Raw genomic sequence first — 22,600 nt, 5'->3', positions numbered from 1 at the left:
CTGTTTAATTATGTTTTGTTTTCTGTGTGATCTAACACCGGCCAGAAAAGGCGCTAGCCTTCGACAAAATTCCCTTTCATGCAAAGAAAGGCAAGCAGAGAAAAGTGCCATTAAGTTGATAGGCCGCTCTTTCTGAAGCTGCTAACGAATTGTTAAGGTATAAAATCAGAGTAAGAATCTCATTTAATTACTCAGTTAGCAGGACAGGGTGCTCCTGTGCTTGTTGACCATACTGTAGTTTGCTTGTAATTTGAATCAAATGCTACTTCGTGCATCTGTCTGTGTGCTGGGCAAGAAGGGGTCTGTGCCATCAGTACCTTGCAGTAGTTGGCAGCGTGTCGTGCTGGTGAGTCGCTTGCAGCATTTAAGAACAAGGAGAACCTGGACAGAAGGCAAAGGCGCTTGCTCAGTGTGGAAAAGGAAGAGGAGGTGGGAGCAGGGTACTCTGAAAACATGTTTTGCATTATAGTCTCTTTCTCAGGGCAGGTTTCACTGAGCCTTCTGATTGCCAGTGTAGTAGTTCGTTTCAATCCGTAGCAGCTGGTGCTGTGCGTGCTGTGGTAAGCAGTTATTTTTCATTTACAATAAGACCACAACTTCTATCAGTGCCAGGCTATGCTCTGGTAAGGACTTTTATTTACATAAATCAATTCAGAGATGTTACACATAGGTGACAGAGCACCAAAAGCACCTCTGCACAATGTCCATGATTACCTTAATTCAGTACTGATTCCTCTGTAATGTTGTCATTTCCTTAATCCCAAGGTTCATTCCAAATCCTTTCTATGATCTATAAAGTACTTATTTGACTAAAGGCCACTAATACAGGGACCAAAGCAGGAGAGCAATCACATGGGAACCTGGCCTGAAGTACTTGGCTGGATCTCAGGCTTAGAGACTGTGTATTATTTTAACCCCAGACAATGATAGCTGTCATAATGTCGTTTGACACGGTGTCCCGGGGTTAACAACGCCGGTGCTTTGGGGCAGGGCACTGTCGCTAAAGGAACTTTGGGAATTGCATAGTGCCTGAAGTCAGGCTCCTCACCTTGTGTTCTAGGGTGCAACTTATTGCTTTGGACAAAACTTCTGTCAGTAATACTTGGGGGTGGGGAACCTACCTGTCTGACTGAAAGAGATCCTTCTGGAAGCAAACAGACCCCAAATATGATCTTACTTTTGTGAGGTATTGTTAAAGTATGAGAAAAGTGGATTGTATGAGGGATCGTACACTTACAAGTCAAAATACTACTACTTAGCAAGTTTATTGAACAGTTATTCATATTTGTAACATCTCTGGCATACTTGAAATGGAACAAAGTATTCAATTACCAAAATCTTTGTAGTGAAGATGGTAGAGATGATTTGTTTGAATTTTAGATTGGTTTTGCATACATTGTGCTTTAAAGAAAATATTTCATAGTAAAAATATGTATTAAATGTCTTTCCATTGTATGCTTGTAATATGAATTTCAGCTAGTTCTGCAGTATTTTTAATGCATTGTCTGTCTTGTTATTATGACACATAGTGCTTTCATGTACATGGTTTGATCACATTTGGGGGGATGTCTTTACATGGTTTTCTCCTGTATGGGATTACTTACAGCCAGTGATCAATGTGACAGAACCAACCTTGTAAATTATACCAAGAATTTATTAATCAAGTCCATTGTAACTGTAAAAACAGGTCAGGTTCTGTTTTATATTAAAATTATGAATAGTTGTCCTTTGTATGATTTATAGTAATGTTAGGTTTTAATATTGATATAATAAAACACTTGTTGCACAGTTGTATTATTATATTACTTCCAATTTTAGACTTCTGACTTTTCTCCTATGTTACAGTTTCCTTTCATTTTTCTACTTACTAAGATAGTTTTATCAGCATCAGTTAGAAGATGTGCTGTTGAGAATGGGATTATGATGTCTGTGAGTGATCTGTCGCTTTCATAACTCATGCTATGCTGGGTTCCTGCTGTATATAAACCATCATCTGTGACCTGCATCTATGATCTGGTGGCTGGTGAAACTGTCGCATTGCACCCTCCATTTCACTTTTGATGCCTCATTTATGTGGTGGTGGTTTTTTGTTGTTCTTTTTTTTTTTTTAAAATTATATTCATGTGTGTTATGGCAATTCTGCCTCTTCCAACGTCTACCAACAGTAGGCAGTGCAACCAAAATATTATGCTATTAAGGAAAGGGTAGTGAATTAATCTTTGTCTACATCCTATCAGCTGGTAGCTTTTAACAATGTGGGCAATGTCAAATACCCATTTTGCAGGTCTAAAATTTACAGTACGTTTTCAAAGTTGTGCAAAAATTTGGCCAATGGTGTACAGATTGAGGATCAATGAAATCTGCTTTCTTGAACGTTAACCTACAAACTTCTACTGCTTAAATTATAAGGCAGTAACAATATAAAGACCTGTACTGTCAGATCATACAATTATGCCTATAGATTCTTATCTGTGAGTTCCACGATCAGATCCTGAATAAAAATTTCATCGTTGTGAGAGGCATTCCTATCTCTTGCATTCTTGAATTTGCAGGAGAATGCAGAAAAAACTCCAACCAAAATCAACCCAAAAGATGGTACAGGAAGGGTTAGGCATGTCTCAGATTAATTCATGGTATTGTGCATGATGATGGGAATTAAGAACCTGTTAAGTTGTTTCAGCATATTGCTTTAGCAGTGTGTATGCATATATACACACACCTAAACACCTGTCTTAACTTCTATAGAATTTTGGTTTATTACTGAAGCCAAATATGGCTTAAGCAGTGCTTAAACTACTTTGATTTATGATGATTTTCCCACCTCCTTGCCGCAGTTTTATATTGTCTTCCTGACTGCTGTTCATATACTGTTGTATGATGATGCATATCCCCCCGTTCCATTAAGGAAAGACACTGCTGTACTAAGTCCTGAGCTGGACAGCTATGTGGATGTCCTCCAAACAAGGTAGATTACAAAAGTGAAATTTATTGTACCTTTGACCTGCAGCAGGTTTGAACACAGTCTTACAGAGGCGAAAGGTTAATGCCTCAAAGTACTGTTCCTAATACACAGGGAGGGGTAAAAAGACATTCAAACATTGAAAAGACAAGAGTGTTTAATGTAAAAATTGCCGTAAGGTTGGAATTTAAGTGTTTTCCCCATGGAGATGGACTAGTAATGCTCCGGTGCTTTGTGGCTGACTTCTTGAGGTCAAGGCATATCTCAGTTACCTCAGTACTCTAATGTTGTGCAAGATTTTTCAGTTCTAGGTAAAGTCTCTTTCCTGTGAGCGCCTTAGCTTGGATTTTTTTCAGGCAGAATCCTTTCCCACTTGGTATTTTGCAATTTTGTGATAGGCTCTTTTATTGACCTTACCATGTAATTAAAAAGGATGTTGACTTCTTTGTAGATCTATGCTCCGTCCTTTCTCCTAACTTTATGCAGTGATAGGAATCATGAAAATATTTCATGGTGCTGCCTCAGACTAATAGCATGAGTTTGCTATTAGCTTCATGTGGCTCTTCCAGAGAAATAGTGAGATCTGCCTGGCAATAGTACACTGATAAAAATTAATTAAAAAAAAACAAACAAACAAACAAACCCCAACCCCCAAAAAATAAACCCCAGATCACTTCTCCCCAGGAACTCATGCTTCTGCAGTGGGCAACACGGGAAAGAAGTAAAACAATCTGCAAAACCCTGAGAGGAAGCAAGAAAGGTTAGAGCCAGTAAGGTGGTGGATTTCCATTTCATTTTGTTTCTCAAGCAAGAAATGGAAATCCTGTTTCAAGCTTCGATGCTTGACTGGCCAGTCAGATTTCTTCCCTGTCCTAATAAACTAGTCTCTGAAGTCAAAACTCTGATAAAATGAAGAGGCTTTTCCATGTCTTGTTTGAGTTGTTGTTTCAGTCCCTAGATGCAGACTAAGGCAAGTGGTCACATTGGTAAGGAAAGTGTTGTGCCAGAAAGATGAAAAATTTAATTTCTAATGAACCTGTGTCACACTGAGACTGCAACCAGTCATATTTGGGGAAGAGTAAGGAGAGAACAAAAGACACACTTTTTAGTGAATGCTGTAGGTAACAGGGGGAAAAAAAGTATTTGAATTAAAAATCCTAAATAGGAGAAAAGACTCCAAGCAAACAATTCAAGTAATACTTGTTTAATATTGCTCTTAAAGCATTCAGTCATCTGATTTTGCCCTATGCTTACATTGTGTATAGTTGTATCTTTTTTTGGTTATGATTTTAGGAGACAAATAACTCTATTCTGTTAATTTGAACCGTGCAGCTGAAACTCTCTGCTTCTCCCATTCCTCCATCTCTCTCCTTGAATCCAGTTGCTGATATCCTGATTTCTAATACGTGTAGGTAATCAGTGTTCAGACCACCTTCTGTGTCTTGGATAATAAAGAACAAGCATTCTCTCTTCTGCTTTAGGGTTTTCCAGGTGACTTTGGAAACAGAGGGCCTCCTGGTCCAGATGGGAATCCTGTAAGTATCAAATTGTGTGTTGATTAACATAATAAAGTTCGTAACACTCAATATTAACTCCCCTCCCAAATGGAAAGGAGACTTTGCCTCAAAAGCAGTGTCTTGAAGTCCACAGGAACATTTCGGACTGTTACTTTTCCATGTAAATTACTAGGATAGTTCTGTAACAAGCAGTGGCATAAAAGAGAGAGAGAAAAGATCCAGCGAGCTGCTGAGAGAACACAGTTTCCGCTGCTGCATGTGCTGACTACCTTGAGAATCAGATGTCTTGCTGTCCTCATTGCATTACTGATGAATGTTTTGTCTTCAAAGATTCTTGCATTGGATATGACTTTGTTTTTTAAACCATTATTCTAAGATCCCCTTAATAAAATGGGATTCTGCATGTGTGCCAAAACCCTAGCTTTCGTATGCTTATGCATTTGATAGTTGATTTCATCCTTTGAGCTGTTACTGAATGCAATTATGCTAGTATGTCTTTTAGTGCATTGTAATCAGTATGATAACAGCTTTGTCCTTGGCAGTGTGTGCAGGCTGAAGTGCTCTCGTGGTATGGTATTCAAACTGTGGCACAGTCACGTCACTTCGCTGGCTGCCCTCAAAGGATCTTTGCTGTCTTGCTGTATTTGTAGGGAAACTGTGGCTGCAGACTCCGAACTCAGGTTTCCTTTGATACGAGAAACCAGTGAAAGGGCTTTGGGCCAGACAAGGGAACAGAGATAAGTGCTGGGTGAAAGAGCAGCTGATTTGAATCTGCTTTGATTCTTGGATGCTCCTTTGGAAACTGCTTTCAGTTTGTGTCTAAAGGTTGTTCTGATATGGACCAGAGTCAGCAACTGGGCAGAGATGGTCTCCTTTTTGAAGGCCTGCCCTTTCCTGACACATCTTAGAAAATGATTTTCAAAAAGTTTACATTAATTTTGCTGGTGGGTCATCAATGGTTGGTGTCGGCATTTGGAACATAGGAAAAAAATTATTTTGTGTTTCTGGTCCCCGAGGCAAAGATCCCCTTGTGGGAATGTCAGGTGATGTCTGTATGGTGCTTTTCATCTTGAAAGCCCTCTGAGGGGTTGTGAGTGTCACCAGCTGCTTTGCAAATGATATAAAAAGGTTAGTTCTTCCTTCCTGTCCTCATACTCCCAAGTCTCCCTCCCTTCATGATAAAGCAGATATTGTCTTTTCCCAAGATCTGCAGAACAACAGTACTTTAATAGAAGCACGCTAAGAAAGCCTGGATCTGAAATTACAGACTTGCACTTTACAAAGAAGCCTGTTCTAAAGCAAGCATTTGCAAACAAGTTCCTTCTAATCTGCCAGGACAGCTGCTGATCTTACTGCCTTCTCAGACAGGCAGCAACCCCTCTCCCCTCCTCCCCCAAAACTCACGCCGCAGGGCTTGCTCAGGCGAGGGGCCAGAGCTGCAGCTGCAGGGGGCTGCAACGCTAATGGGATATTTACAGAGCCTGTTCGTGCGCTGGCAGTGGAGAGCAGGGGCTGCCTGGGAGGCCTGTGGTGGCAGGAACTTGAAGGGAAGACGTTTCTTCCCATGTGCTGACTTGACACTAATAACATTTGTCTCCATGCTTAATTTCTTCTGCTTAACAGAGTAATGCCATCCTTCATTTTCACAACACCCTCTCAATTCTCTGAGGATGTCAGCCTGCCTTGGAGGACGTTGCTAGAGCATTCAGCTTCCCCTGTGGTTAGGTCGGTGCGTAGGCACCAGAGAAGGGAGGAGAGCACGAGGGTGTCCTCTGTGCCATGCCCAGCAGCCATGCCCTGTTGGGCAGCTTCAGAATGGGCTCAGATTTGCTTGCATAAAAATTCCCCTTCGCTGTGGGTGCTGATGGGCTGCAGTGAACCCTATGTATCATATCCACTGAGTAGCAGGTCCCAGGTGTTGGGACAGCCTGCGTGAAGGATGCTGACCTGGAGGGCTACAATACCCCTTTCATGAAGGGCAAAGAGACTTTGGCAACTGTTTTCCACAGCATTCAGGATTTTAGGCTCTCCTGAGTTAAACTTGAGGGCAACAGAGGCAGCAGTAGGGTACCATTGACTTTGTTACTTCTCCATAAAACAAATACAGTACAAATACGGTAGTTCGTATCATGAAATAATTTTATAAAGAGTTGCCTTTAATTTGCAAAGGTCTTTATGAACTGAGCCAGTGTCCTATTTGTCTTTCAAAGGAACCTTAATAAATTCTGGTGATTTCTTTTCTACCCCAAAAAATTATTTTTTCTTCATTCCACTTTAAATATCATAACAAATCTCATATTCCTTGGTAATGCAAGAATGATTACATGATGCAAATATCTTGAGACCTAACTCCACAACCAGGGATTTTAATAAGCATGCTCCCCTGTACAGTAATAAGCTGTCATTCGTCAGGAGCTCTGTAAAAATCCCAACAGACTTCCTCTGCAGATCACTTTTGTTTAACTTATCACTGGGAATTTTTTTTAAATTGTAACATTCAGATGATCTAAAATTCATTTTCTTCGAAGGGAATTGTTGGTGGTGTTGGTCCTCCTGGATTTCCAGGACTAAGAGTGAGTACGCTTTTATTACTTTGATGTGGCTTCATAGACTATTTGTCTTGTTTGTTTGTGAAATAATAAAAACAAATATAAGAATCCAGGAGTTTAAACAGCTTTTGTTTCAGTTAGCCATGGTTTTAATTAAAATGACTCTACGAAATGGCTGTCATATTGCTGGTATGGAGTAATTTCTATATTTGGTTTGGATTTCTATAGTTATTTCTGATCTGGTGTGTCTCGGGTTTTTTTATTTTTATTTTAAATAAACAAGTTTTCTAGTTTATACCCCTAAAGCCCACATTACTTTTTGAAAAAGTGCAATACTTTCAAACATTTTAACAACCACAGCCCTCATTCATTCCTGTATACGGCAACCAAATTCTAAGCAGAATTCCTAAACAAAATTATTTGTATACAGTATCGTATTCAAATTTTTTTTTTACATTTTTAAAATAAGGTTGTGGTGCTTATTACGGGGTTGCAAGCTGTAGTTGTCTAATTACAGTTGCACCAGAGAAGCTCTGTGACATGAATGAGTCCTGCAGGAGGTAGGAAGGAATGATACTTTCATACTGCGTAGTCTTAGTCCCTAATTTTAAGTCGTTCATATGTTTACTGATAGAGGATCTGGATTTGATTCTTTATGTTGGCACAATCAAGGCTGGCTACCCAGCTGAGTTCATGGTTCATAACATGTGGGACAAAATAGCATGTTTACACTTGATTTAAGCAAGCCATGATTGTCTCCAGTGGTGTTTGGTGGGGTTTGGGGTTTTTTTGGTGGTGTTTTTGTTTTGTTTTTTATATGTAGATATCTGAAACATTCTTGATAGCTTGTTAGTTTATACTGATGGTTATCTAACTTTTCCTTTGAAGTATGACAGTTGAGTGCCGTTATTATTATATTTTTAATGATATGCCCAGAACAAAAAAATGTTATAAGTCATCCCTTGCTGCCTGATTGGGATTGTTATGGCATTGCTATAGTGAAGGCACACAAGCTTGGTCAAGGAACCTCTGTGGCTTCCAGCCTTCATCATCATGCAAACATGAATCATTGTGTTCTTGTGAGTTTACATATTTGAGCCAGTTGAGCCGCTCGTGAGCCTAGAGGTTGCACTCTTGAGAATTTACTTTGAAGTATACTATAGTTTGTTTTTCTTACATGACCGTCATTGGAATTTTATCTCAAGGACCTTCATAATTGCACAAATGTATCTGAACTTTTAAAAAAGCTTATATATGACTTCTAAAAAGATACTGATTATTTTGACTAAAGGTTAGTCAGCAGTTTAGCCCTTCCTAGAATTTGTCAGCATAAATGTTTGCATGGTCAAAGCTCTATTTGCCATATTGATGGGTTGCAGCCATTTATATAGGCCCATTTTCAATCATCAGTCCAAAACCTTTGCCACTTGTACATAGCTGAAATATAACTATAATGAGAGCTGTTTCTTGGAAGAGAAAAAGTTGATGGCGTATTTAGATTGTGAGTAGCTTGAAATCAATAATTGCTTTTCCTGTGAACTCCATGTGAATGGCCTGCCACCTCTTGTTTGTATGTGGGACTCTCTTGCACAGTTCCAGCTGTGTAAGGGCATTGATTATGTGCCCGTGTGCTCTGCGTAATTTGTATTCAAAGACAAGGAAGTAAAGCATAGCAACTGATATTTCTTTCTTCATTATCTACAATAACAAAGCTAATTCTTCCTGTGTATAGGTTTTTAGTTTCACAGTGTGACAATTTGGAACAGGACTCTTACAGGGAGTGTGCTGATATTCATATCTTTCCTTGGAATGAGAGTTTGACCCCTAGAACTGTTAGAAGCTTTACATCATCTGCTGCAGCTCCATTTGACTGCAAGGAATTAGGGGTCTTTTGTGGAGCAGAGAGTTCCTTTGATCCATACACTTGTGTGTTTGTAGTTGGGGTGTACGTATATGTGCTGAAAAACAATGACATTTTTTGGAAGCAGAAATAATTTTGCAGTCGAGCTTCTGGTCTTAATAGAGTTTAGTGCTTGGGGTGACAAATGTGTGAACAAAAATATGTATGGACAAGTGCTTATGACGAAGAAATGCAGCTTCATAAAGGTAGGGTCATGGTACATACTTTTGACAGCTTAATAGGCCTTACAGGTATATTAGAGTTTTTTTTAAAGGTGTCTTCGTTTATTTAGCCAAGACACATTAGCATTGCTGCTCAGAGGCAATTAACTCTCCGTGGTTTATAAGACCTTACTGGTACAGTAAGATTTTGCAGTTGAGGAAAATGGCCCAGCAACATTTCCTCCAGATTTCTGAACACCCTTTGGAAGTTTCCAAAGCATCAGCAAATCTAGTTGGAGTTTTGAAATAGGGTTGGAACATGGCTAAGGAGGACTTTAGTATCTAGTGGTATGAGTCTTTTGTCAACACTAACACAGTGCATAGACATCATCAGTAAAATTTACTGTTATGCACTCTGCTGTGTCTCTGCATTACAACATATTAGCTACTTTGGTTCCCACTTTCCCAGTCAGTAAGAAAATTGGAAGAGTTGAGCTTGTTTCAGAGTTTCTTTACAAGGGACCATTGCGCTTTTTAAACTGTAGCAGAATTTTGCCAAGACCCCAGGGGAATTTCGGGTGACCCCAGCAACCCCAAGTACACCTTGTGTGGTGCAACCCTGTTCCTTGACCACACCTGTTCTCCAAACGCATTTGTGCACCCTGGCCTCTGTTTTCACATGGCCCTTATTCGGGCAGATACTAGTGGTCATCCAAAATGGACTAAAGAACTAGAGACCTCAGTGTTTGTTCTAAAATACTTAGTTATACCACATTATACTATTACAAGATGCAATATTGGACACGAGATTAAATATATTATTCTGGCAGAAACAAGCAGCAATAATTCAAGTAGCTTGTCTGTGTTTGTTCATGAGAACAATGGCAAAGTGAGCAGCATCAGCAAGATGGGTCCAAGAATTTCTTCCTTCCATGACTTTCTCAATATACAAAGCTGTTGCCAAGTTCAGCGTTTTGGCTGGCTGAGCAGTCAGTCTCTCAATTTGCAAGGCCATGAGTTTTAATAAGATTAAGGCTTTCAGAAAATTTATGACTACAGTTATCAGAGCTAGCTTTTCTTTTTACATTTTTTCTTAAAAATAAAACAAAAAACTTATACTAGGAAGCATTAGTTTTCCTTTTCTGGTGTCTTAGCTTTTTGACAGGTAAAAGCAATTTGGTTTTAGTTTCACTTGTCACATTGAAATGGTGGAAAAGGTACGCTTTATGTAGCTGAAGTAATTTTTGTTTTCTATCTATCAGCAAGTTTTAACTAAACTGATAAGTAGGTGCTAACACAAAGCAAGGCTGTTGTAGGTGGAGGACAATTTAAAAATCTGACTTACTAATGGAACCCTTTTATCAGTGAGATCACTTTTCAGTTTTATTTTTGTGTAATTCCAGTTCTTTGCACTTAATTATGTCAGCCAATATCTCTGGAGACTGTGACAGGAGTTTCAACCTGGATTTTGTAAAGCTGTTTTGAAACGTCTTCCCACTGTGTTTGTAAGCTAAATTTCCCAGCTCGGTATCCTTGTGATTTTTCAGCCAATGCTATTGTTACCGTAAGTATGCATTTCAACATACAGTATCATTAATATGGAAATGCCTTGCTGAACTAGAACATATAGCACAAGTAAGAGACAGCTATGTAAAAAATTTATCTTGGTATCAGCTAACATGACAGAATATGTCATTTAAGCAGCCATGGAAAGCTAAAGCAATATAGAGTGGCAGTTTTCCTGGGAGCTTTACCAAGCACCGTTGAGATGCTGAGTCATCAGTCTTCCTTTTTCTTCAGTGAGCCATGAGCCTGATGATGGCTGCAGAAGAATGTTTTTTGCTAACATGGCTGAAAGAGTCTCCAGAGAATAATGAATGTGTGCTGAACTGGAAATCAGTAGGTGTCGATCTCATCTTTTCCACGTCACTCTCGGCAAGTGGCAAAAGATTTCTGTATTCGCATTTGTTGCTAAATACTTGCAGAGCCACAGAGGTATGACACTGCCTTTTTTCTTTTCTTCCTCTTTTCCCCAGAGGTAGAGTAGGCAGAAAGTAGATAGACTTTTCCCTCTGTAATAGAGTTTTAGCTATTGCTAAGTCATTTCTTATGTTTTATCTTACCGTCTTTCATTAATATTATTGCTGTTGCTGTGTTGATCTATTAAGGTTCTTAATTTCTTTCATTTCTGGTTCACTTTTTCAAGTCACAAAACTCTCCATATAAATCCCAGAAAGAAGAGATGTAGTAAGGGCTTTGAAGGTGTGTGAGAACAGAAGAAGCCAGCATGCCCGTTGGAATTTAGGTTAAGTTTCTGCACTTGGTATTTTGGAAGAATCCCATCTTTTTTTTTTTTTTTTTTTTAATTTGTAGAAGTCACTGAGAGGTGAGAAATCCTAGAAAAAGTTACTTTTTATGGCACTAAACACGGTAGAATAATTCCTTTAAGGTGAATTCGATGCTTACAGAATAGTGATGTCGTGTAACCCTAAGTACAGAGGGAATAGCCGCCAAATGTGCAGCTGCAGTACAAAAGAAAGCTTCCTTATTCTGCATTGTCTAATGCACTACTATGTGCTCTTGAATACATAATCTACAGGAAAAAAGAGGGAACTTCGGTTTCTTGTGTTTCTGCTGATGTGGCTGGGAACTGTAAAGGTGGAGGGCTTGTAACAGGGATACTTTTTCCCCAAGAAATTAGCCTGAAAAAGATTTTGGTTCCTCTCTGTGTTGCAGAAAGTGCCATGTTCTGTTACAAGTCTTTAAGTTACTCCATTTCATCAAATGTGTAATGCGGTTACCTTTCTTGCTGTCTCGTAGGGAGGCGTTGGGCCAGCAGGACCGAGCGGACCATCAGGAATTCCAGGGCCCACGGTATGGTGCGAAACGATCCCACAGCCCGGTGCCTGCACTGCCCTCCCAATTATAGACCAACACTGGATTTTGTTTTCTTCATTTTAATAGGGTCTCCCAGGGAGTGTGGGACAGCCTGGAATGAAAGGTGATAAGGTGATTTAAATATTTCTATTATCTTAGAGATATACAGTTCTTTCAGACTCCTTTCATTAAATCTTGGGCAAAATAATGTACTTGACAAAACCTTCCCTGTTTTAACTTTGATTTCTTTTCTGACTTTTATTTTTTTTAAATTGCTTCAGTCTCACAATCTGGTACTTTAGACAAATGTACTTCTGGACAGAGCACTTACTACTGGGCATAACAATATACAGTGCTGTGTCTATAGGGTTTCTTGGAGGGGGTGCTTCAGTGCAACATCTTGCATTGGCATTCAAAGATCTGTGTTATCTTTAAATACTGAATATGGAATTATTCTTTTTCATTCTTTAATTCTGATAACTACCTCATTTTAAGCTACATACATATGTCTGTATAAAATAATATGTTGTTTAGGGTGAACATGGCCTTGCAGGAGAGCCAGGAGACCAGGGGTACCCAGGAGACAAGGTAATTTATAATTGCATTGTTTTATAAAGTTGTGCAATTTCAGCAACTTCATCAGGTTTCTGAGTCTCTTAGAATGCAACAAGTCAGTTGCATAAAAGTAGAATGCAGTAGTAAAAGTTTCTGGATGCCACTGAATTACCATATTTTTAAGAAATGCTAATTAAAACTTAGTTATGGAAAGTAGTGAACTGAGACAAGTAAAGGGCATGGGCAGAATTCTGGCTGCTGTGTGTTCAGAGGTGCATCAAACAAGAAAAGAATTATGGTAAGATCTGAAACCTGCTAAGAAACTGATGAAAAGGATATTTACCCTTGAGCCTTGAGGTTCATCTGCAGCTCACCTGGACCAACTGTGGTTAGCAGCAGCACATAGTTTCACAATATGAAGGAGCATGCCAGACGGAGATAAATATCTTTTCTGCTTGGCTAGTACATCAGAAGTCACTGAAATAGCACATCCTGTGAGAATTCTTTTGATGAAAGTTGAATTTAGAAGACATTTCTCATCCTGCAGAACTATTTCGAAGCCCGTTTCAAGTGGCAAAGTGTAGCACTCTATTGCTTCCACCATAATACAACAATACATTTTCATGTGTATTTAATAGCTTTCTTTTTTTTTAGGGTGCTCTTGGTTTACCAGGCCCCCCAGGGATCAGAGGAAAACCAGGACCCCCAGTAAGTTTACACATCGTTTTGTTTTGGTTTTTTTTGCTCTCAATGTGTCACTATGTTGTTATATTTGCTACTTCTTTGTATCTTATGTTCACACTGCATGTAATCCTCTAGAAGCTACCTAATTCAAAATAAACAAAGAATAAGGTCTAAGCTGCCTTTATTTCTAGCGACTGGTTAGTGAGTGAGTCAGATCCTAACGTGTGAGATTTTATTACAGAGATCAGTATGTGTCAGATTTTAATAGGGGAGTGCACAGAATATTAGGTATTCTGTGACAGTCACTTTGTGGGGGAATAGACGTGTTGGTAATGTTTGAAACAAATCCACTGAGAGCTTTGGGAGCTGCCAAGATGACCATTTGGGTTAGCTGGATTTGGAGAGTGTGTGGGAAATCTCATTAATAATGGCCAGTCATTTCTCATGGGGGTGGGAGTAGTCCCGAATTCCAGTATTTGCTGATTTTTAACAACTTGAAAGGCATCTGTGTAGTGCTGCCACTTCTGCTGGTTTTGTAAATGTTGAGGCAGAAAAAGCATTGCACAGGATTACCTGGCTTTTTCCTCACCTGTTTTTAGCGCTACTATCTGCTTCTTCTGTGTGTGTAATTAAAAGCTGCCAATGCTTAATGTTGTTAAAGAATTAATCACTCCAGCCTTAATTTTCTTACAAGCAATCAAACCACTATCTGGTAAATGTACTTAGACCTCATAAATGTCACAGGCCCTTAAACTCAGAGAAATACTGTCTTTGTCCCAGAGATTTTATAATACAAACACTAATCCTGAAAAAACTTAAACCAATTTGCTTAAGTTTAGATGGGAAAACTTAGATTTATTTTTTTTTTTGCCTTTAAAGATCTAAGCATTTTCATTTAAAGATAAGCATGTGAATTGGCCCATTCCTGAACAGTTTCAGATTTTAAGCACAAGCGGAATGTGATCAACCTCTAGACTTACACTAAATTAAGATATGAGACCTTAGTCCTGCAAGTAATATAATTTTCAACTTTGTAGAATACATTTACAGTAAAATATTTTCCAGGTCAGACTTTAATTTTGCTCGGGGAACACCTGGTTGTAGCAGCAGCAGCAAACTTTTAAAAATGTGGAAGAACAGCTATAATTTAGAGAAATATTTTGGTCAGTTTTTAGGTGTGTCAGTGTTTGTATATCATGGAATCTCTATAACATGTGGATAGGACCTAATTTTACTATTATTAATCACAAAACTGCCATTTCTTTGGCCATGATTGGATACTTAAACTATATGTTAAGATACATACGAATATCCATAACAGCTCCTGGACCTTTAAATAGTACATAGTTTTTATTGTGAAAACAGCTATATACTTCAAAGGGGTTTTTCATATGACTGCTTGGACCATTCCAAACCTCCCAATTTTATTTGTCTAAGGTTGTGACTTCAGAGTGATACAAAGGAGAACTAGTCTTAATTGAATCCAAAGAGAGGCAGTTATAAAATTTTCTATTTAGTGGAAAAGTCATCTCAACACATTTTTGGCTTTCTTTTTAATAAATGTTTTTAAAATCTTCATAACAATCTGCTTTTAAAAAATAAATTATCATCAAAAATCTAACTGTTTGGCTTTTTTTAAGGGGAAAATTGGAGATCCTGGATCCCATGGGCCATTGGGTCCTCCAGGACCTGAGGTAAGAAGTGGCTTGATAGAACTAAATTGAATGTCATTTAGTTCTAAATTGCAAAAATCAGAGGTAAATGGGTTTAGTTGACAAAAGATTGTTGTCTTAGTTGAATTAGAAAATACTTCTTATTCAGTCATATATGATGAATTCATTCTCGTCCATAAAGTATAAAAGATTCTAGCTCATAATTTTTAATGCAAAAATATTAATATACAGGATCTTTTAATACAAAGTAGCTCCTCATTTGCCTGTATGATTAGGCTTTCTTCTCTTTTGAATCCAGGTGTTATGGATTACACCTTGAATGAGGCTCATGTGATTTCTCAGGCACACTTCCATTCATGAATTCTACACCATGTTTACAAATGGGATTTTCCAAGGCTGGTTGCATATTTATCTCTTACAAACTAATTTTATTTGCAAGGAATGCAAAGAATAAACGACAGATATATAAGAAGCATTGCCAAGCACTTGAACTTAGCCCAAGAACTGTACAGTACTATGGAAATCTGCACAAAACTAAGTCAGTCTCTGAATTGTTCCATTTTGGTGCTTTTTGGTATTTATACCATTTTCTATAGGAAAAATTGCTGTGGACTGTACAGGAAAGATATGCATACGCGCATATATTTGCTGGAGAGAAGAAAGCAAAAAATGCAGGTTTTTCTCTTTAATCAGTCTCCTCCAATGGATGTGGTTTTTGTTTGTTTTGGGTTGTTTGTTTTTTTTTTTAAGATGTTCTGGCCTTGCAAGATTCAGCAACCCTGGGAGCCTATCTCCTCAAACCAAGGCTCTATATTCTTCCCTTTTTTAATAGGGAGCCCAAGGCCTCTGATCTTCAGAGAAGAAATTACTGGGTTTGAATACTTTGTTGTTATAGCTCCTCTAAATCCTAAAGAACACAGTTTCTTCTTGGAGATAAGCCCTCATTGAGAGACAACTCCCAGGGAAATGTGTTGTAGCAACACAAGATGATCTTTTCAGAATAAGCCAATATGTTTTAGTCAATAGGGAGAGGGTATTTTCATGCCCTTCCTTTAGAATGAACAAGGCCCAAAGCCTGTGCGCGCTGCCCACAGCTGCCTCCCTCTGTGGCTCGGGATTTTGGATTGTTACTGAGAGAGATCCTTGCATCATCTCTTCTCTTTGTATGCGTTCCAGCAAGGGACACCTGTGGCAGGTTAGTATCAAACAGCTGGTCTTGAAGCTTGTGTCCTGGTGACCCTGACGCCTATCCTGACAGCCCTTCACAGTTCCTTACTCCAACCCAGGCACGCTATTCCTTTGGGCCTGCGGAGAAATTCATCCTTCGGGGCTGGTACCCTCAGGGCAGATGCGGATGGGAAAACTTCCTGTCTGAAAAGCTCAGTATTTCCTTTTGTTTCCTTTTGCTCAGGGGCGCAGAATTACTTCAGCCATTAGAAGGCAGATAAAGTGGTTTATTTTAGCTAATTAAAGCTTGAGTGTCCAGGTATTTTTCTTTGAATAACTGCCTGCAAAATGTCAGGTTTAAAGCTACAAAGCAAGGTTTCTCTTAACTTTAGTCACGCAAGGCAGATCCAAATAAAGTCATAGAAGTTTTGCTTTCTTTTACTTCATAAAAACATGGTCACCATATGGGAAAACAGCAGAAATAGAAGGGACATAGAACAGCAGTATACCAGGAGCTTGAACAAATTGGGAATTCTAGGAGTTCAATAATAAAAGGAATTTTAAAAACCAACTTAAAACTGAAGATTGTATCCCTGTTACTTTGCCTTATAAAAATAGGCTAGTTGTTGTTGCCAGAAGCTATTTAGACACAACTGGATATATGAAGTATGAGCAATTAGTGCAGATTTTCCTACAAGAAAAGCTTACTGTCATATGTCTAATCATGTCTTTTCTAAAAACAGACAGCTAGCAGGTCAGACGGGGCTGCTGTCCTCGTTCTTATTTAATTATCTGAATGGTCAGGCTTCCTGTGACCCCATGTAGAAAACAGACATTACATCCTTTACTGTATGTTCCCCCTGATGGTTCTGGAAACAGCAGAATGTGATGTATTAGTGTCTTACAAGTGGAATACTTGGAATTTGGTATGGACATGACAACCCATACTATATGCCTTCTAGGAAAGATTTTATTAAAAAAAAAAAAAAAAGGCTGTGCTGGGATTTGTTGGGTGTTGCTGTGAGCAGGAGGAACAAGGCTGTGTGTGCCCAGTGGCAGGACCTGTCAGATCCTACTTCAAACTGTGTCTCTCCCCTTTTGTCCAACACTAGGACAGCGGGATTTATAAATGTGCCCTGTCACCATATTCAAGCTTGTTTTGGGTATACGTGAAATAAGAAACTGGGGATCCTTTGGTCTCTCGAATTACACATATGATTATGTATTTCATTTCCAGTATAAAGAATAAGCAACCATATCCCTAATTTTCTTCCTGTGTAAATCAGGCACTGCAGCAGCTGAAGTCTGTAGTTATCTCTGCGCACAACAGTGGGAGTGGGCCTGGCAGGATTCATTCATCCTCCTGGGTTTTGGGGTTTTTATATGCAGGTCAGCTGTGAATTGCTTCCTAAATCTTTCCTCTGCAGCTGTGCAGCCTACGTACACCACATCAGAGCTGAAATAAGCCAGGGCCCATTGGAGAAATGCAGTGCTGATGAGCAGGAGAGAGTAGAGGGAGGGACAGAGGTCTTGTGCTCACTCTCTGGGCGCCTGTACGAGGGTTGGCTGCCAAGCGCGTTTTTTTTCAGTGAAGTCCTGCGGTGTCAAGCCAAGTTCTCTTCTGGGTGTGCTGCCCCAGAGCCAGGGTCTGTCGCGTGCCTGACTGCGTGCTGCTCACAAGGCACTGGTTATCTTTAGTGAGCGCTTTATGGAGCATATTCTTCATCGGTTTACGCATTTTCCTGCTTTGCCATGCAGCTAAAAACGAACAGCCAAAATGTCAACTTCCTAGAGAGCTTTATTTTATTGATATGACAACTGGAAAGTGCTGGTCTGAGTGTTTTAACCACAGTACCTGTGTTTACTGTGTATGATGAATTATGTAATGCTTATTGTTAATGTGAATGAAATTAGACAAGGATTTAACAGGCTTCCACATGTATTCAGAATATTTTATAGATAAATGAATTGCGTTTAATTATCCCCCAAATATGAGGGTGATGGTTTCCTTCAGATGTGCCTTCAGATGTGCTCTGAATATTGTAAATAGGTCTCATCTGGAGCAGAGGGAGCATTAGTCATTATTTTCAATAGAACATTTTTCATCTGTGCACTATCTTGATCTGAAGTCGTTAGCTTATTCTTTCAGGAAGGTACTCATATGGGATTCAGCTGGTATGTTTCATGCTCGAGGCAATAGCATTACAAAGGAAAAGGATACATTCAAATAATAGTAAACAGTCAAAAAGGCACGTATTTTGTAATTGAATCACTGGCTGCTTTTTGTTCATTTTTTTTAAAGTGTTTTTTTAATGCATGTTTTATCTTATCACATGATGTTCTGAGGGCGTGCAAACAGTGCCATGAGTGCAGTGATAACAGCCTTCTGTTGCGATATTGCCTCAGATAACTTGCGTGCAAATGACTTGAAGGAAATATAGAAATAAAGACAAATTTTTAGCTGAATGAATCACATGCTCTGGCATAAAACTGAATGGTTCTTGTGGAATTGCTTATACTTTCTGCTTGCCTTTGCACAGAATCTTTGGTCCGTTCATAAATTTGTTTGACATAAGTGCATCTTTCTGAGTGTTTTCAAGAAATATGTATTAATTTTGCAGAAATATAATAGAATATTATATATAATATTATTTGCAGAAATAATAATGTTGAACAATACTTGTTCATGTGACCCTCCTGTGTTTTATATTTTCTTCAGAGTGATTATAATAGTTCAGTCTGGACCTGTTAGGGCCTAGGCTGTTTCCACAGACCTTCATAGGTACTCTGCAGAGGATTTGTCTTCTCAGAGGTTTTTCTTTTTCAAGCAGAGCTGTGGTAAGACTCCCCTAGAGAAGGAGAGACACGCAGATAAACACAACTTGATTTGTGTTGCTTTACCAGGGCATTATTTAACTCCTAATGTTCTGAATCTGCCTAGAGTAAGGCAAGCTAATATTTAAATGTTTTTATTTGATTTTAAACACCTGTATTGCTTTGGCTCTTGGGTTTTGGTGTTGATCTTAGAAGAAACAGTAGTCTTGCAAATAAATTTGGAATTTCTGCCTTACTTTTTTGGTCTGGCTTTAGTCTAGATGACAGATCTTTATGGGCATACAGTTGTTCCCAGTATAGAAGCAATGTACAGTGTAATAATACTCCTGCAAGATAGCAGAGTTTCCCTTGCATGAGGATTATTTCACTATTAGTTACTAGTCGCTTTTCTAAGGTTTAAAGTTAGAAATACTTTATTTGCAAAATGTGCAGAGCTGTTCCTGATGAATTCTCTTTGTACTCAGGCTTTGCCTAACCCCACTGTCACTTATATCATTAGAAGCACGCCTGAAAGAAGACCTGTTCCTCAGACCTTAGTAATTTGACTGTTATTGGAGGACTTTAACACAAAAATTAGCCTGAATATTTTAAAATAAATACATAATCTGGTATTTGTCCATTATGAAATTGCCCACACTTGAAATTCGTTTTTGCCATAAGTCAGAACAAAACTTTGAAATATACATCTCTCTGCTTAGCATTGATACATGTATTGGAAAGTTCCACAGCGGTAGCTGTTGACGTTGAATGACTGGCTTGATTTTTGAGTCTTGTGAAAGTAATTGATCTGGTGGCCAGGGTCTCCCTGGGCTGTGATTGCCCAACAGACCACCTCTTCTGTGGCGCACCTTGTGTGTTGACTACTGGAAGTCTTCAGGGCAGAGAGACTGTTAAACAGAGTTCAACAGCAAGTGTAGCTCTAACTAAACTGTGCCAAGCTCCCTCTAGAAATCCTGTCTGATCCTTGGAGCGGGTCTGCACTGAAGTTCTTACCAAAGCTCTTTATTTTTCACATTGTAGATTTACAGAATACTTCAAGACTTGGTCCTTAATATGTTGATTGGTGGCCGGTGCTGCTGTGCTGGTCAGCAGGCGAATCACCAGCCACCTTTTTGGCCATCAAGCAGCCAAGCAGGTCTGTGAAGGACATGTTTTGAAGGGCTGGCGTAGGGCCTTGCTCACACTATAAAGTAGTCTATGCTATATACCACTTGTTGTAAATACAATGATTCTAATGTGTGTTGCATGTAATATGAAGATGAACAAGATGGCTTTAAAGGACAACGCATCATATTTGGAAGACTGGTGACTTTAAGTCTCTCACAAGAAAATCAGTCAGTAGTATTTCAGTGAGCGTGGATGAACAGATCTGCCATGTGCAGTTGGACAACAGCACAAAGCAACATCAGCATCGTGTTACAGATGTCGTAGCAGGAGTAAATTGCAAAGCTTTCCTGAATTGCGTGCTGTAATTCGTGATTGCCCTTTTTCTGCTCTCTGACAAATTGCAATTGTGCAGTTGTAATTTGTACTGCTAGATTCCTTCTTTCGCCCTTTCCAAAATCAGAATTGAAGGTTTGTAGGAAAAAATTAAAGTTTTTGTCTCTGCCCTTTAAAAATGCTGGCATTAAACTTTGGCTAGATTGGCACATGCTGAAGAAAGCTCATTTCAAATCTTTTTTTTTTTTTCTTTGTGTTTTCCTTTTTGTGCTTGTACTAAGTACTTTGTACTTATTGACGCTGTCACACAGTTGTACAAATGGCAAAGAGCAAAGTCCTGTAACTTTGTGAATACCGACATTTCTAAAATTGTGTAGAGAAGAAAAATAGATATTTTTTTTAAATTGAATTGTGTCTCTGCATAGCGTGTCCTTTCAGAAGAATGATAAACACTACTTATTTGAGAATACAAAATCACAGCTCATTTTCTCTGTTTAGAGAGATTTTAGTTTTAGGCAGAAATCTTCCTTTTGTAATTTGATGATAATTAGTAATAAAGCTCTAATAAGGCGTCTCGTTGAAGTTCAGCAGCTGCATCCAGTTGGTATTGCTTCTCAGAATTTATCCTAAATTCTCGTTCAAATGAAACACAGCATGTGATTGAATGAAATAATATTGGAGCAGGGAAAATTGGCAACTGAAGGGACTATCACAGTCCCTGGAGAGGTTTTTGCTCAGTCGTGTCCTTCCACCAGCGCTCGTGTCCTGATCCTGTTGAGGGCTGCTGAGGGCACGAGGGTCAGTGACTAATAGCAATGCTGGCAAACATTGTGTGGATGCAGCTTGGAGTGGGTGGGATTCTGCAAATGTAAGAGAATTGCTAGTGGAAATGGAGTGTAATTTCCAAACACTTCTGATACTCTGCTTCCATGTTAGCAGCCACACAGGAAAACAAACAGAAGAAAAGCAACAGCTTTTGCAGATCCCTCATCTCTGAGGCACTGACTTCAGTACCAAAAGACGTGCCCTGACATAGTAACAGCCTGATAATCCCTGCATTTTTTGTTAATTAAAGATTATATTCATAAATGAGAGCAATAATTATGTTAATTTTATATCTAACTGTATTCAGTACAAAAAGCAACCCTTTCACAGCAGGAGTAAAGCACATTTGTGTTGAGATAGCTGGTACTTGAGGTTTTTCTGACACTACCTCTAGTCTGATTAAACTGAGTGAACTCTAAAGTGCTTTGCTGGCAAATGGCCACATCTGCAGCAAGATTTTGAAAATAATTTGTAACCTACCAGCTGCCAGGCATCTGGCTGATGGGAAGATAAGAATCTACACTTTGCATTTCCTTAGCAGAAATCATAATATTGAGTGACGTTTTGTTCTGAATAGTCTTTGCTGAAAATGATGTTGCAGCTGGAAACTACACATTGATCTCCTGGCCTTTCACTTATGGAAGAATAATGAATTTTTAATTGGCGTAGCTTCACAGGGAGCTGGCAGCTGAATAACTCTTGGCAAATTCAGATTTAGCTAGGAATGTATACCACTTCACTGCTTAGAATCTGAATGCCAAACACCATTGCTGAGGTGTTTTAAGAACTCCTTTCTGGTTCATTCTTTTTCTGGAATTGTCTTTAGTGGCTGTGTTCTGGGTTATTACACATATCTCATGGATTATTAATGTGAGAACGTCTTGGAAATACTGTTCCAATACTGCCATTACATCTGTGTTTTCTCTGTGGTACTGCTTGAGAAGAAAAGACTAAATCCAGCCTTACAGCAAAGACAAAAATGATGAAGATTTTAAACTTCTAAATGCGTTGCTAGTGTTGATGCCCTTAGGCCAGTAGCCCTCTCACAACCTAAGACTGTGCCTGACATGGAAGGTTTCTAAAAGTCATGATTTTTTCTAACTGTGATAGTGGTTGTCAACGCTTACATCTCATGGTTCTTACTGAATTCCTTCTAGAATTACTTACGCAAATAAATAAAGTAGACATATTCCCATATAAAAGTATAAGAATCTGTCTAAATAGACATTTTTCTTGACAGACTGCTTTATGGAATGTTTATTGCCAGGAGGTAAATCGGTCTTTGTGTCAGCATTTAGCGCTTGTTCACACGTTAGAAAGTTAAAGATTTACAGATGTGCAAAATGACCCACCCCTTGGTAACTATTTAATGTCTTTAAATGAGGAAATTGAAAATTAAGAAAGGATGAATTAGCAACTTCCAAAGAAATGACTTAACTTTTTAGTGTATTTCAGCAG

General features: G+C 38.9%; 1 protein-coding gene across 2 annotated transcripts in view; it reads left to right on the top strand.

Annotated features, from left to right (window-relative positions):
* The window catches only part of COL24A1 (collagen type XXIV alpha 1 chain), a 149,964-nt gene that overhangs the window by 44,915 nt on the left and 82,449 nt on the right, over positions 1–22,600 (top strand). For both annotated transcript variants that reach the window (XM_064455448.1, XM_064455447.1), the window contains exons 13-19: positions 4,441–4,494; positions 7,005–7,049; positions 11,907–11,960; positions 12,051–12,095; positions 12,498–12,551; positions 13,173–13,226; positions 14,843–14,896. In XM_064455448.1, coding sequence (XP_064311518.1) covers positions 4,441–4,494; positions 7,005–7,049; positions 11,907–11,960; positions 12,051–12,095; positions 12,498–12,551; positions 13,173–13,226; positions 14,843–14,896 — 360 coding nt within the window. The remainder of the gene's footprint in view (positions 1–4,440; positions 4,495–7,004; positions 7,050–11,906; positions 11,961–12,050; positions 12,096–12,497; positions 12,552–13,172; positions 13,227–14,842; positions 14,897–22,600) is intronic.

The sequence above is a fragment of the Phalacrocorax carbo genome, chromosome 6, assembly GCF_963921805.1.
Source record: "Phalacrocorax carbo chromosome 6, bPhaCar2.1, whole genome shotgun sequence".
Taxonomy (NCBI): domain Eukaryota; kingdom Metazoa; phylum Chordata; class Aves; order Suliformes; family Phalacrocoracidae; genus Phalacrocorax; species Phalacrocorax carbo.
This window is presented reverse-complemented; position numbering and strand designations above follow the sequence as displayed.